Raw genomic sequence first — 16,461 nt, forward strand, 5'->3', positions numbered from 1 at the left:
CCTTTGAAATAATTATTTATTGGTTTGGCACATCATGACTGAAAAGAACAACCTGTAGATGTATTTTTAAAAACACTACTGTATACGGGGAAAATATCAGAATGCGTCTAGTTACCCCCCTCACCAATGCCTCTACTACCCTGCAATAGAAGACAGGAAATTACTGAAATGCTTACGCAAGCAGAAAAGTAAGTTACTGCATAAAGGCACAAGCACATCATTTGGCAATAATAAATGAAATTATAGAAATGAATTGCGCCAACGTACGATGCAAATTTAATGTACACATGTTCCATTTGCTCAAATGTGCATTTTGCCCCCAAGGACGGAACGGAGGTGGAAAGTTCTAGCTGCGTTTCAGATGGCAAATCGTTATTGTACAGCGCCATCTGTCAGAAAAAATCTAGAATGAAAGTCCATGGATATTACAATCATAGATGATTACAATGACATGGTTGCTTTTCCAGTTCAACCCTTTCGAAATTATCCTTCTTACGGAAATGTTAAGTAGCATAAAAAACCTGTAGGCCTATAGATAGAAAGAATTTCCCATTTTTTAATAAAAATAAAAGAGATCAATTATTTTAAATAAATAATTTGCTTCTGTATTTTATCTTGTGTTTGGATGTAATAAATCTTATAATATATGAAAACCTCTTTTAATTTTTTTTTTTTTTAAAGATGTTGCGGTGTATTTAAGTTTTGTCATTCTCTTCTAACAATAACAGCAACAAAACTATCAAATTTATGCTCATATTTTGGTGTTTTATATTTGTATAGTAGTCATATTTTGTGCTGTTTCTAATTTATTTAGGCTATGTTGGATATGTTTGGTTTTTATTTATTTATTTATCTTATTATTCTCTTATGGTAGGCCTATCTATATTTTGTATGCTTATTCCATTTGCCGTTGAATAATATCTTCTTGTATTCTTTGCTGGCTTTTCTTTGCCAGTAGAGGGTAGTGTTGGTGCACAGAGTGACTATGGTTATGTGTCTTGAAAGTTTGTAGCTTACTGTTTTTTGTGCATCCTGTATTTTTTACAGTCTATGCGTAAACCGGATTTTGCCTGTCAATGAATAGCATCCTCATATAAACCCACATTGTAATTTAGGCTACTTAATCATTCTTCCAACGTACTGAAGAGAAAATAAGTAGCTATTCGTATCTTTTTAAAAGTTCACAATGTTATTGCAGATGAAATATAACACAACACTATTAAATATTTTTTTTTTTTATTAAATAAATATCTTATCAGTGTTTTTGTCTGAATAGTTTTCCCTATTTACAGCATTCAAACAGAAAGGGCAAACTCATATTTCCAAAGGGCCCATCACTAGGTGACGAGGGTCGGTTGATTAAAGAGAAGCAGTCATTCCCTTTCGAGAAAGGTCTCTTGTATTGCATAGCTATATGCTTATGGAAAAACAAATTTTCTCGAGAATATTGAAGCCTTTATTTTAAAACACAGTACAGCTGCACAGCGAGCACAGAGCAGAGCAATGAGCGACCTGCAGCTAAACAGTGCAACGGACGGCGGCCTCCTGTTCTACGTGCTAGACTTGACGCAGCCTCTCCTGATTCGCCATTCACCTGCGGCCATCCGGCAAGAAAAGCCCCATACCCTTTCTGAGCGTTCTCTGTGTTCTCTGTTTAAAAGAGCAAATTTCACCGCCGTTGTTTCAAATGTCGCGTCCGGACTGCGCTTCATGCAACATGAAGCCTCTGCATGACGTGGATGGACACAGAGAGTGTGCTTCGTGCCTGGGACCTCACCATGCGGAAGCTGCACTCGGCAAAGGCGGCTGCTCTCACTGTGAGAGTATGCCGATCTCCACGCTGCGCTCACGGCTAGCCCTCTTCTCAGAGGGCGACCCCACCCCTCGCGCTCTCCCGTTTCCTTCCCTCCTCGAACCGCAGAGGATGCCTGAGCGAACCGAGATGAGTGAGCCCATGCCGGCCCCGTCCCCGCATGCCTCACTCTCTCCAGCGAAGACCCCTGTTCACTCAGACAGACCAGTGCCCCTCTCTGCAAGCAGCCGGCCTCTTCTCTTTCGGGGGATCAGAGGAGGAGGGAGATGACAGCCCTTCTTTGGCAGCATCCGAGTGAGAGGAGTGGTTGACCCGGCCCCCCCATCTCAGTCCAGTGAAATCATGGTTCCTGCCGGGGCGCCACCAGGCACCTCGTCAAAGACCAGCGCTGTTCTTTCCTGAGGTCCATGCCCCTTACTCGACCCGCCTGAAAACATCCACCTCCGCAACGCTCTCTACCATTGACGGCGCTGAGGAAAAGGGATATGAGAAGCTGCCCCCCGTAGAGGAAGCGGTGCCCGCCCACCGCTATTGGATAGAGATCCAAGGCGGCTCATCCATCTAAACCCTGCAGAACCACCTCAGCTCTCGCTGGCCGAGCCTACACCTCCGCTGGCCAGGCTGCATCGGCCCTGCACACCATGGCGGTCCTCCAGGTGTTCCAGGCCAAACTCCTCCGCTCAATGGACGAGTCTGGACCGGACCCCGAGGCTTTTAGGGACCTGCGCAGCACCACTGATCTAGCCCTGCGCACCACTAAGACCACCGCCCAGGCAATTGGAAGGAGTATGGCCAGTTTGGTTGTGCTAGAGCACCACCTCTGGCTAAACTTTCTTTCCAGTCACTCTTTCCAGACTCTTTCCAATCTCCAACACTGGCCTCTTCGGTCCCACAGTGAAGGGCTTCTCCAAGCGCTTAACCGAAGCACAGAAGGCGTCTTGCCGAAATGCTCCAGTTCGGGTTAGGGTCAGCAAAGCCAGCGCCACCGGAGGGACCTCCTCACGCAGGCGAACGGGACGATCTGGCATCCCTGCCCCGACTTGTGGGCCCTCCATGTATGGCCCCTCAACGGGTATCTGGGAGCCTCCCAGAAAAAGTCTTAAGTACCATCACTGAGGCTAGAGCACTGTCAACTAGGTGCCTCTATGCCCTGAAATGTTCACTGGCTGGTATGCAGCCCTGAACCTTGACCCCTAATCAAGTCAAGTGCCACTGGTGCTTTCCTTTCTCCAAGAGCTATTGGACACGGGTCGCACCCCCTCCACGCTCCAAGTATATGTGACGGCCATAGCAGCCTTCCATGCCCCTGTGGCCGGCCAATCACTGGGAAAGAACAACCTCGTTGTGCACATCCTCAAAGGGGCCAGGAGGCTGAACCCGCCTCGGCCCCCTTCTATACCTGCCTGGGACCTTTCCACGGTCCTCAGGGCCCTGAAGGGGCCCCCTTTTGAGCCGCTTCAGTCGGCTGACCTGAAGCCTCTTTCGCTTAAGACCGCACTCCTGCTAGCCCTAGCATCAGTCAAGCGAGTGGGTGATTTGTAAGCGCTCTCTATGAGCGCTTCCTGCCTTGAGATTGGGCCCAACGACTCTAAAGTCGTCCTCAGGCCAAGGCATGGTTATGTTCCCAAAAGGAGGGCCCAAGCCTCAAGTTACTCCTCTGTGGGGCCCGACATGGTCTGGTCCCCATTGGATTCTGACTTTTAGCTCTACTATTAACCTCGGGCTTCTCAGCCCGAGGTGTAGGGGAAGTTTTTAAGCTAATAGCACAGAGTTTCAAAATGGGTTCCCATAAGCGTATAGCTACGCAATACGAGAGACCATTCTCGAAAGGGAGCGTACTCGGTTACTATCGTAACCTCGGTTTCCTGAGAGTAAGGGAACGAGTATTGCGTAGCCTGCCGTACTATTACGTTTGGTTCAGGTGCTTTTGCTTCAGTCGATTTAAACCTGATTCCTATGGCGAAATGGTCTGCTTATATAGCCAGAAGCCACGCCCATTCTGGTGGGCTTTGGCACGCGCAAGGTGCTTTGATTGGTTTGCGCGCATCAGCCTCTCTGCCATAGGTTCGTGCAGTTCCCGCAGCACAGCCAATGAGCGCGCTAGTCCGCTCTGCTCTGTGCTCGCTGTGCAGCTGCACTGCGTTTTATAATAAAGGCTTCAATATTCTCAAGAAAAGGAGTTTTCCCATAAGCGTATAGCTACGCAATACTCGTTCCCTTACTCTCAGGGAACCGAGGTTACGATAGTAACCGAGTACATTTTTAATCAACATTTCCAAACCCACTACATTTCTGATAAGTGATCTTTTATGAAGAGTTTCAGTCTATATCTTTTTGACCCCAAATTACGTTTTCTGAATTTATTATAATTTTTTTCTTCATCTAAATGGCTTGATGTTGGTTGATACTTGCTCCAAAAAAAAAAAAAAAATTGGAATGCTATCTAGTTGTAGCTATGTTAGCGTGGAAAAAAAGGCCCTCTCAGGATGTTCGCTGTCTCCCAAATCCCCACACAATAAAATGTGATTTTGTAACATAATCTCTTTTATTTTTAAACAAATGTAATATCACTCCCTTATTAATGAACATTTCACATTATTATGTTTACTCTACATTTGTGCAGTGTTGGAGGATTTAAGGTATTTTTTACATTTATATAAATAAAAAAATATATTTTTATATAGGATGAATAGGGAAATTTGTCAAATATAAAAAAACAAAATCAACCACAACACAGAACAAAAATACACAAAAGTGAAGTGACAACCCTTTAGCACATCCACTAGTGGAACGCTCGTGCTCACACACACACACACACACACACACACACACACACACACACACACACACACACACCTCCACCCCCCACAAACAGCCCCAACCCCCCAGAATCACCCATCGACATCAATGGGAGACTATAAAAAATTGCTTTTTGTTAAATAATTTGTCAAAGAAATTCAGTTACAGTGCAGAAAACACAAAAACAATTAGGAGGCGATACCACAACATATCCCTGATGGAGTAAACACACACAACTTTTTTTTTTCAACATGACAAGCTCAAGTCATTATGCCTGCTACATACTTTCAATTTCGGCAATCCTATAAGGTCATTACAAATCACACTGTACGACATGGATCTTATAAACTTGGGTACGATGTATGTAGACTGTACGATGATAACACCTATTGAAACATAGGCGTTGTAACGCAAGTTAGTATAGAAGAATAAAACGTCATCAGCATGCGATAGCGGTAAACAAATAGAGTGGTGCAGGTATGACATCAATTTGTAGTCCAAAACACGGAAAGAGTTAGCATTTTAGCACTTGCCCCGAAGTCAATGGGTTTTTTTAATGGGATTTTGGTTAAAGGGCTGAAATAAGGTCTGTGCTGAACACAAGCTCAAGACACTTTCACATTTTATTCTGCAACATAAAATACATCAGTATTACCCCTCTCATGATATTTTTAAGCTGTTACGTGTCTTGAAAAAGGTTGTTGCTAACAAGTGGCTAAATGGGACTACATAGGCTGTCGGGGAGATTAAGTGAAAAAAGTGAAAGTCCTCTGACATGTCCTCTGCATTTAACGCATCCAAGTTAGTGCGCACTCGTTAGGAGTAGTGAGTAGTGAACACACACACACTGCAAACCGTTAGACACCCGGAGCAGTGGGCAGCCATTATGCTGTGGTGCCCGGGGAACGATTAGGGGTTTGTTGCCTTGCTCAAGGGCACCTCAGTCATTTCCTGCTGGTACTGGATTAGAAACCACAACCTTCGGGTTACTAGTTGGACTCGCTAAACATAAGGCCATGAGTGCCCCAAAAAAATACGTTGAACAGGTAAACTCAGTCCGCTTTTACAGCCTTGTTACACTTATAATTAATTTTATAATAACTAATTTAACTCAGACTTTCTGGGGAAAATATTTTTAGATAAAAACTGAAAGAGTTGTCGGAAGCTTAGTGGTGGTGACGCTGAAGTCGTGGGACCATGGTGTGGTTCAGTTTAGCTTTAGCTTTAGCTAACCTTTAGCTTTTTACTTCTGGCAACTGCATTTAGGCATCAAAATTCATAAAAGTTGTGTTCATCTGTGAAAATGATCTTGATGGACAAAATGTGTTTTTTGATAATCCAAAAGCCTATGGGGAAATCCTATTGGGTTTTTGTCGAGGGAACCAATGTGATGCTAACTGCCGGTTGGTCTACAAAGTGACGTACCAGCACTACTCTATAGAGCAAGATGAATCGCACTTTGGCAATTGTGGCTTTTATGTGTGCTGAAAAAAAGAGGAGGAAGTGAAAGAGGAGAATATTGACATGGTCATGAGGGAAAAGAGTCCGACTTTGCATGCCAATATTGAAAATGGAGCTTGAGGTTTTGAGTTTTAGAACCATGTCGCATTGATCAATACACCATTTCATGTTTCATTTTTATCAGGGATGCACAATATATCGGCCACCATATTAGTATCGGCCGATATATATGTTAATTTTTAATGTTATCGTTATTGGTTTGGTAAGAAATTTGTCTGAGATCTTAAAGCCGATAAATAATGGATTATTAGATGAGACACTTCAGATGCGCACTGGTCGCCATGATGGTTTTAAATTGCTTGAAATATGATAGGAATCAATAGATGGAAGACTCTTTGTAAAATAAACAAAGGAAAGTTGACTATCACTTCCTCCCATTGGGTGGGGGTGGGGACACTATAGTACACTCACAGCCTTAAATGTTATACTACACCATATTCCAGTCAGTCACTCAACCTCTGTTATGATCCCTACTGTTTCACTGGAGGATAGAAATGTTGCAATTTTCATTATTTGGGGAATTTTGGGAAATAAATCTATTTCGGCTTTGCATAAGGTTATTGAAGGCAACAGTCAGGCAGGATATGCTATTGCTTCCTACAATAATAGTTTATGTGATCTGCAAGCTTATTCACAAGGTTCAAAGCAAAATGAACTCATGTCTCACACTGCACAGTGTGCACACCACCCTCAGGGACAGACTTGGGGTGCGTTCCATTCGACCGTAAGCTGACTGCGAAGTGGACTTCACAGGGTATTCTGCCATCTTAAGTGAAATTCCAGTCCGAAGGGAGTGAACCAGTTCAGTTCAAAGGGTACTGCGAACGCCATAGGGAATAATGGATACATCGATACATCGATACATCACTCTACAGGAAGTTGATAGCATAAATCGCAGCTTTCATAGCGCAACTGCATCACCAGTCTGACTTCACGATGGAGCAGAGCCGTTGGAAGAGTTTTTAAATGGCTCTGTGACAGAGGAGTTTACGAATGCATTTGGGTATTCATAAACATTTTGTTGTTGTTATACAAACTAGAATATTTATGAATGGTTATGGCAATGAATGTTCAATTTGCATATTCTATTGTATGTAAACAAAGAAAAAGTGTTGAGAAGCAGCTGAGGCTCATTACTGTTTACTCATGACTGTTTACTATGCATCTGCGCATGGGAAAGAAAGTACACAAGATGAGACCGCTACAATTATTAAAGGGGTGGTTGATTATGATTTCACTTTTCTAACTTTAGTTAGTGTGTAATGTTGTTGTTTGAGCATAAACAACATCTGCAAAGTTCCAACGCTCAAAGTTCAAAGCAAAGGAATATATTTGCTTTTAAAGAAATCGTTTTTTAAGGACTACAACAAACGGCTGGTAGGGACTACACAACATTCCTCCAGGGTTAGTGACATCACTAACCCTAAAATTTACATAAACCCCGTCCCCGGGAACTCGATTTATAGATTATCAATGACTAGAAGATATTTAACTCCACATCAGCTGCATAAATTCTTCAACTAACCATTCAGAAATGCCCTGTTGCTTTCTACATGTTGTCACTTCTTCTTGAGTCTCTCCATCATTGTCTGACTCCGGTTTGAACATAAAAGGCTAAAAGTTTTTGACATTTTAGGTGCATGCCTGTGTGAGGTAAAAGGACACAAGCGGTTGAAGCTCCGCCCTCTGTGCCGGGAGCAGCAGCTCATTTGCATTTAAAGGGACAGACACAAAAACGGTGCGTTTTTGCGAACCCTCAAAAAGTGACAACTTTAACATGCTATATACAAATATCTGTTGGGTATTTTGAGCTAATACTTCACATACACACTCTGGGGACATCAAAGACTTATTTTACATATTGTGAAAAGGGCATTATACCACCCCTTTAAGACCATTGAGAACACATTTACACATATTTAACCAAATCGAAATGTATTTTAATATTTAATAAAAGTTACTGTACAGCTTCAAATCTGTTAATAGTCAATTAAGATCTGCAATAGTCAATTGAATATACAAGTAGATGTAATAATGTAGAGGACATTATGTGCTGATAAGGTGATTGTGCTGAAGGTGATCTTCTCATCTTTACTTTGTATTAGTGTGTATATGTGTGGTATTTTATCATGAACGCACACACAGAAGATAAACTCTAAAGGTTAAGATACAGAAAGATATGATGCGTGTTCTTCTCTTATCTCTGCTTGCTAACTGTTCGGGAAGTTTATAACTCGCCACCCAACGTCCTTTCCGACGTCACCAATAAGTTTGTCGCTGATTGGTTAGATCTCCTTAACAAAATAAACATGTTTTAATTATATATATTAGATACATGATGTTTTTTGTATATTATGTATATAAATGCTAGTGTGTTCTCTTTGTCTCTGCTTCTCCAGATTCAAGTGAGGATTAACCGATCAGCACTGGCCTTTTACTGGGAGTTAAAAAATAATAAATAAATAAAAATTCTGTATTATGCAGGCCAGACAAGTAATTTGGTGAGGTCAATGTGTAAAGAAAGACTACGCGCCTGCGCACATATTCAAACGCACATACCTATAGACTAAACACATATGCATGTGCACGCCGTCAGTTTTCACAGATTCACGTTTTTGAAGTGTACACAGAGATGATAACGTTTTTCAAAATCTTTCAAAACTTGCACCTTGGAACCTATTGCGTTCTCGGGCCACCAAACACCGGTGTCGTGCAAATGAACGGCCAGAACACATTAAAAGGTTTCTGTTTTCAGTTAAACCGGTCTCGTGTAAGCGGCCCCAAAGTTAATAACTTTTTTTCAAACCAACATTTTCCCATTCAAGTAGCATGACTGAAAATACTAAAACAGTAAACGAAATAACTATAAGTGCCAAGGTGGCCGCCTAGTGAATTGACTTGCCTTGAAAAGGGACTATATCATGTAGACAAGTCATCACAGTTAAAGGTCGTGCTCTTGCACACACTTCTCCGCTTCTGTGGAAAATGACATAAACATTTCCTTATATTAAAAGTAGCATTATGAAAATGTTATCTTTGCTCAGTTTGGATTGGTATGACAACCGATTTTTCCTGTTTGGGGTGAGAGGACAGTTGCTTGCATGATAATTCCTTAACTAGGCCTAATGTTTATTTCCTATAAATATAAAAAAAAACTGGAACTCACTACAAGGGTATTTTTGTTTGTAAAAAAAAAAAAAAAAAAAAAAGTGAGGCAAAACTGGCTCTTTAAATAAAGTTTATTTTGAAGTGTTTTCTTTTTCTTTTTTCTAACCACATACTGTAGCTTTTTATTAATAATGATAATTTTGTTTTTCTTTTGCAGGTAATTGTGAGAAGATGTTATTAAAAGATTCCAACAGACAATATGTGACCCTCGACCCCAAAACTAGTCACATGGGTCAATTTTATAGGACAGTATAGGACAATATTTGGCCGAGATACAATTATTTGAAAATCTGGAATCTGAGGCTGCAAAAAATCGAAACATTGAGAAAAATCGCCTTTAAAGTTGTCCATTTATGTTCGCGATTGTGCTGCATTCATTCACAAAAATAAATGTTTTATATATTAGGAAATTTACTAAATATCTTCATGGAACATGATCTTTACTTAATATCCTAATGGTTTTTGTCAGAAAAGAAAAATGGATAATTTTGACCTGTACAATGTATTGTTGGCTATTGCCACAAATATACCCGTGCGACTTGTGACTAGTTTTGTGATCCAGAGTCACATATCACTCACCATCTCAATATCACTCACTTATTTTACAATAAAGTGGATGGTTGATGCTATTGATCCAACAAGAAAAACTAATAAAATTGAGGCACAAAAACAAGTATGCATTTGGATAACAAGTTTGGATGCAAGTTTGGAAACATTACTATTTTTAATGTTTTTGAAAGAAGTTTCTTCTGCTCATCAAGCTTGCATTTATTTGATCAAAAATACAGAAAAAAAAAGTAATATTGTGATATATTATTACAATTTAAAATAATTGGTTTTCAATTTATTATACTTTAAATTATCATTTATTTCTGTGATGCAAAGCTGAATTTTCAGGATCATTACTCCAGTCTATCACATGATCCTTTAGAAATCATTCTAATATGATGATTCATTATCAAAGCTGGAAACAGTTCTGCTGCTTAATATTGTTTCATAACTTGTGATACTTTTTAAGGATACTTTGATGAATAAAAAGTAAAAAAAATTAAAATAATTTTAAAAAATAAAAAGAAGCAAATTTAAAAAAAAAAAAAAATCTTTTGTAACAACAATATACACTACTGGTCAGTAATTTGGGGTTAGTAATTATTTTCTTTCTTTTTTTTTGAAATAAATCAATACTTTTATTCAGCAAGGATGTGTTAAATTGATAAAAAGTGATAGTAAAGAAGATTTATATTATTAGAAAATATTTTTTTATTTTGAATAAATGCAGTTCTTTTGAACCTTTTATTCATCAAATATATTAGGCAGCAGAACTGTTTCCAACACTCATAATAAATCAGAATATTAGAATGATTTCTAAAGGATCATGTGATAGACTGGATGTCACATGTGACACTGAAGACTGGAGTAATGATGCTGAAAATTCAGCTTTGCATCACAGGAATAAAATATTTTTTAAAGTATATTCAAATAGAAAACTATTATTTTAAGTTGTAATAATATTTCACAATATTACTGGGTTTTTTTCTGTATTTTTGATCAAATAAACACAGCCTTGATAAGCATTAGAGACTTCTTTCAAAAATATAAAAAAAACATAATGTTTCCAAACTTTTGACCTGTACTGTACGTGCGTCACGTTTAGTCGATAAAACTCTTCCGCATAGGATACACCTGTGTATCCTCGCTCATAACTCCTCAGGAAGCCTCCTCACTCCTCGATCCTCGACTCCTCACGGTGCAATTAGAGAATTGAGATGTCCTTCAAGATGGCTGAGCTCGATCGGTTTCCGGGTCATAGGATGGAGGACAGAGGTGCGAGGAGACAAGGAGGGATATTGAGAAGTACCCCTTGTCTGGTCCTTGTTTCACAAATTGTGCTCACCTGCTCCTCATGTGCTCTGATCCCTTTATATTGTGCTCCCTTCCCTCATGTCTTTGCTGGTTCTTTGTGTGTATGTGTGAGATTTTTGCTTGTCTACTGATCTTTTTAGACAGTGTTCCCTGCCAGTTCTAGTTTTTGCATTTTATTCTTTTGAGTTTGCTGTTGTCTAGTTCTAGTCTTTTGCTCTAGTTTTCTTAAGCCTTATTTTTGGTCTCTATTTTGAATTTTTTTGAATTTGTTATAAAAAAAATTCTATCTGCAGTTAAATTAGCTTAAATGATTAACTTAACTTAAATTATCTTTCTCTCTTGTTGTGTTCATTCCTGTCCTCCATCCTGATCCACCCTGGCTGCTGTTCCCTAGACCAGGCAGTAAGACGGATACAGTTTCAGTTGCAGCTCAAAGTTTCCAGCCTCTGGTTCCTCAAACTACTGCCTGATTTCCAGTGTTGTCATTATCTGGTGTTACTCCATCTCCTCGGTTCTCATCATGTCTTCCCTTTCTCTTGTTGACTGCCCTGTCCTACAGTTTGGATTATCTTCACTCCTAACCATCACTATTGTGCCTTGTCTTGTCAATAAAATTAAATCCCTGGGTCATTCTGCATCTGGGTCCTCTTTCTCCATAAGACTGCCGTGACAAAGCCTGACACACAGGCAGAGAAACTCATGCGGCAGATTGGAGTGCAGAATGTGAAGCTTTCTGAATATGAGATGAGTATTGCAGCTCATCTTGTGGATCCGTTGACTAAGCAGGTGAGGAATGATGTCACCATCTGACTTTATTTACCAGTAGTTATTTGTCTCTAAAACAGTCTACTTTTGTTTTGTTAAGAGAATGCAAGATAATTACACAAATCATTTGTGTGTCCACAGATTACATGGCATGACTTTGCAGGTCTGGATGAAGTCATAACTGAACTGAAAGACACTGTTATACTTCCGATCCAGAAGAAGCATCTGTTTGAAGGATCGAAAAAGCTAACAACTATGAACACTTTTCTATAAAGTGTTTCTAAGCTCAACTCCACACTTTATTCTGAGGTGGTTTGCCTGTCATCTTCTCAGGTGTGTTGCTGTATGGGCCTCCAGGCTGTGGGAAAACTCTTATAGCCAAAGCTACCGCCAAAGAGGCTGGATTCCGCTTCATCAACCTGCAGCCTTCCACTCTCACTGACAAATGGTACGGAGAGTCCCAGAAACTAGCCGCAGCCGTGTTTTCTCTGGCCATCAAGCTACAGCCCTCTGTTATCTTCATCGTTAGATTGGTAAATGCTTATGTTGATTTTCATGCTTTGCATTTCCTTCATCCACCCCTAATATTGACATCCCAGTAGTTAGTAATTTCATGCTTTGCTTTTGCTGTTCACTGCAATTAGCTGCTCCACTCTGACTGACGGAGTTGCATTTTGCTCCAAAAAAGCTTCTTCCCGGTAGCTGCCAGAATTGATGGTGGCGAGGAACTGCCCCACAGATATGATTCTCAGTGCATGATGGAATTCCACTGGAGTTGGTAAAGGATTTTTAAACCTCACACAGCTAAATGTATTTAAGGAAGTCTTGTAAACCTTGAAGTTAACCCAAACGTGTCCTCTTGTCAGCATGGCCATCAAAATTGATGTTGCCATTATCACCCCTGTTTGTACAGGCTTCCAACTTGGGTTGCACGATTTGGGGAAATGTAATATTGCGATTATTGAGGTCAATGTTGCGATTGTGACTTGCTTGGTTCTTAACCCTTTAGCTGTCACCCCCCTTTTTGAGAATTGACATTAAAATGCACTATTCAAGCTTAAATGGTTGTAATTCAAGAATGCTTTGGAGTATAGACCCAAGTTTGGTCTTGTTTTAAAGGGGGGGAAATGCAGATTATTACTGAGGTGAAAGCACTTCAAAAAAATTCAAGTATGAAAAAGTTATGGAAGTTTAAATTTACATTAAATAAAATATAATTTATTTAATATTTTTCTTTTATATAAAATATATATTTTACAAAATATGTTTTACAAAAAAATTACTATAAAATCAAAGCCATATATCTAACCAAGTTGTGTTCCAAATTTGAAGTTGATATCACAAAAACTGAAGTTCCCATGAGATTTTGTTTAGGCGTATTACCACAAATAGCCACCGGGTGTCATTGAATTCCATTGAATTTAACTGTATGCATTCTACCATAACAAATTAATAAATTTCTGTCCAAATATCACTTCTGTCACAAAATATGTAACCTTGAGACTCAGACCTTTCTGACAATATGTGTTTTGTCAAGATTAGAAAATATTTTGATCATAAATGATGAAACATGATGACGGCCAAAAGGGGAGGAGCCTGATAAAATAATTTAGAGTACCGTTTCTATGGTAACACAATGTCCAATTTCAAAACAGTTTTCACAGGATGAATTCTGAGATCGTAAGCTTTCAAATGATACCTAATTTATGATAACTACTAAAATATGTGATGTAATAAAAAAGGCAATAAAAAAGATAATATTATATTTTAGAGGATAATATATACTTTTTAGAGGATAATATTATTTTATAATTTTTTTTATTGACAAATACTAGATTAAATGTTTTATTATGAACTTTTAGCATGAAAACCAAAGTTTAAATTATTAAAAGTGTGTGCGTCGACTTTTTGTGACAAACGCCAGAAACGCCTGTTATGATGTAGATTTTTTGAGGTGCGCTCTTGTCATAAATTCATCTATTACTGTTCCGGCATAAATTGTAACAAAAAACAATGCTGAAATATCTATTAAGGAGTCTTAGACCTTTCCAACGATATATAGTTTGTCATGACTAGATTAGGATTTAATAGTAATATACTGAAGTAAATTTAGGTTGCCCGTATACGGGCAGGTGACAGTTAAGGGGCTAAGGAAGATGTGCACTCACAGATTACTGATAATGCTGAAATGTGTATTTCTCAACTCAAGCTAGCAACAACTAGAAGTGCACAGTGTTTTCAAATTATAATAATATTTTTACAAAATGAAATTTCTTTGCATTGCTGCAAATTTGTTATTGTCTCAATTGTACAGCTAAATAAAATAATTAGAACAATAAATAAGAAAATTTGTATGTTCATGAAAATAAGATATCTTGTCCAAACAGGGACATTTAGGATGTAATATACTTTATATTAACTCTTTGAAAAGGAAACAGGATATAAAAGTGTGGTTCACTCAAACCACTCAAACCACTACAACTGTTGTCTGTCATTTAAAAAACAATAACTGGTTCTTCCAAATCATCTTTCTAAAAAGTTCTACTTACTGTATCACTTGAGAGGTTCTTTGCCAAAAAACAAGCATATCCACCTTGTTTGGTTTCAGACAGGAGCGATGCTTCAATACAATATTACCACTAGTGCTAAAAGCGCTCTCTGATGCAGAGCTTGTTGCTTGTATGCTTGTATTTCTGTGCTAGTTTGCATAGCCTAGAGAAGCTTATTTTGTGAAACTTCTATTTCAGTGGATCTTCTCCGTGGTGTACACATGTAAATGTAATCGTTGAGTTTCTCTAAACTGTATCCTTCTCCATCGCTGCAGTGCTTTGGGCTTCAGGATGCTGCTGGTGAATTTCCTGAAACAAATAAAAAATGCACATGTTTTAGAAATCTGTTACATGGAATTCTTACCAGTTAAGTAAACACTGTGGTTTCACTATCAACTCAGAGATGACTCGTTCCTTTAAGGTCTGGGTCTCTTCTGCAGAGATGTATTGTGTTCAGAACCTTGGGTCTAGGAATGTAGACATGTTTATCAGGTCCTTTGAGAATTCATATTTCTCGTTGAGGTAGTTCAGAATTTTTGATTTCAGTGATTTGGTAAGGCCAGTGTCCTCTTCCTCTTCAGCCAGCACTGAGGTGTTCAAAAGATGCAGAGCAGGCTTCACACAAGATATGCTCACATAACGTTCACCTGACAGGTCATCTGTGAATTCCTGGAGTGGGCTGAGTGCCTTGTTCACAGATTCCAGAACTTCCACGTCCTGCCAGGGGAGTAGGACGGAGTCTACTTTGCGGTCTGCAGAGAACCTTGGACAAAGGATTTAGCTGCTCCAGGACTCTTGCTATCATTTTCTGAGTGGAACCCCATCGTGTTGAGCAGTCTGTCACCATGGCATGCTCTGGGAGGTTGCCCATGCAGCAATATACTGTCGGCCCAGATCCGGCCCACATCTGGTGCGTGTGGAATCCATATATATGTTGCTGTCTGGGTGAGCTCTCTTTGTGCTTCCCTCAAATCCACTCTCTTCTTCCACCTATGGGAGAAGTGGCCCACAATCTTCCTGCAGTAGCCCTGTTAATGCATTGTGCATTCTTTCAGAGCATTTACTTTGAATAAGACAACACGTTTACTTACTACAGTGACATTGCAAAACATTTAATGTTCACACTTTGATTAAATTACCAGTTCAACACTAATAGCATAAATTAGTAATACAAAATAACGCAAACACAGTTAATATTCATATCATGTTACCACTCTAAGCCTAATGAATGATAGTGCAGTAGTCGACAAATACTGTAGGTGTGGTAGATGTGTCATTTACACACAACCATCTCTTACAGAATTATGCTTCATGCTAATAATTACCCCTAAATGAAAAAGGCCACTCTTAATATGCTTTTTGGCAAACAGAATTCTACACTGTTTTTAAAATTGTTATTCCTAAATCGACAGTACAACTACCCCCAAACGCCATGGTTAATTGCTGTCCTCTTAAAAGTATAATAGTATAAAATATTTTCTGCAGCCTAATAACAAAAGATGAAATCAGCTTAACTTACCGATGGCCAGATGAAGTCTATGCCCACTGGAACCTAGACCACTGATTCAGCTCCACCGCTTTGACAACATTAGTGCCGTTGTCTTGTGACAGTGACCTGACGCTCCTCACAGAGGCCCATGCAGCCAGTCCCTCTCTCAAGCCCAAGGTTGTGTCCTCTCCCGTGTGGTCATCGGCGAATTAGGATGTTTGCAGGCAGCGGTTTTTCTGTTTTTCCTATTTTCATTTTATTTTTTATTTAGCATGCAAGGGTGACAAGGAGCATGAATTTGTCCAGCCATGACTTCCTGTTCCACAAGAGTATAAATATGAAGAAACACAAAGGCCAAATTCCCTTAATCATTCATCACAATGAGTAAAACCAAAGAATATAGTTCTGATGTGCATCAAAAGATTGTTGTATATCGTCCTAATGCAGGGTGAGGAGGAAAGTTTGAGTGCAAGACTCTCCAAGGATCACAGCTG

The 16,461-nt window shown here is 39.4% G+C and overlaps 1 protein-coding gene across 1 annotated transcript; it reads left to right on the plus strand.

Moving 5' to 3' along the window:
- The first annotated feature begins 11,810 nt into the window (after positions 1-11,810).
- On the plus strand, positions 11,811-15,264 carry LOC309485854 (outer mitochondrial transmembrane helix translocase-like). Its single transcript, XM_082152913.1, has 4 exons — positions 11,811-11,950; positions 12,071-12,191; positions 12,263-12,790; positions 14,900-15,264. Exons 1-3 carry the CDS (start codon positions 11,864-11,866, stop codon positions 12,529-12,531), a joined length of 477 nt encoding a protein of 158 aa, XP_082009039.1. The 5' UTR covers positions 11,811-11,863; the 3' UTR covers positions 12,532-12,790; positions 14,900-15,264.
- The last annotated feature ends 1,197 nt before the right edge of the window (positions 15,265-16,461 follow it).

This window comes from Leuciscus leuciscus (assembly GCF_965113295.1).
Source record: "Leuciscus leuciscus genome assembly, chromosome: 21".
Classification (NCBI taxonomy): domain Eukaryota; kingdom Metazoa; phylum Chordata; class Actinopteri; order Cypriniformes; family Leuciscidae; genus Leuciscus; species Leuciscus leuciscus.

What these genes read in the sequence shown, in the direction of transcription:
- LOC309485854 (XM_082152913.1), top strand. Translation starts at nt 11,864, where the DNA reads ATGCGGCAGATTGGAGTGCAGAATGTGAAGCTTTCTGAATATGAGATG. An exon ending in TGGATCCGTTGACTAAGCAG is followed by an intron (nt 11,951 to 12,070) that starts GTGAGGAATGAT and finishes GTGTGTCCACAG; the next exon opens with ATTACATGGCATGACTTTGC. An exon ending in AAAGCTAACAACTATGAACA is followed by an intron (nt 12,192 to 12,262) that starts CTTTTCTATAAA and finishes TCATCTTCTCAG; the next exon opens with GTGTGTTGCTGTATGGGCCT.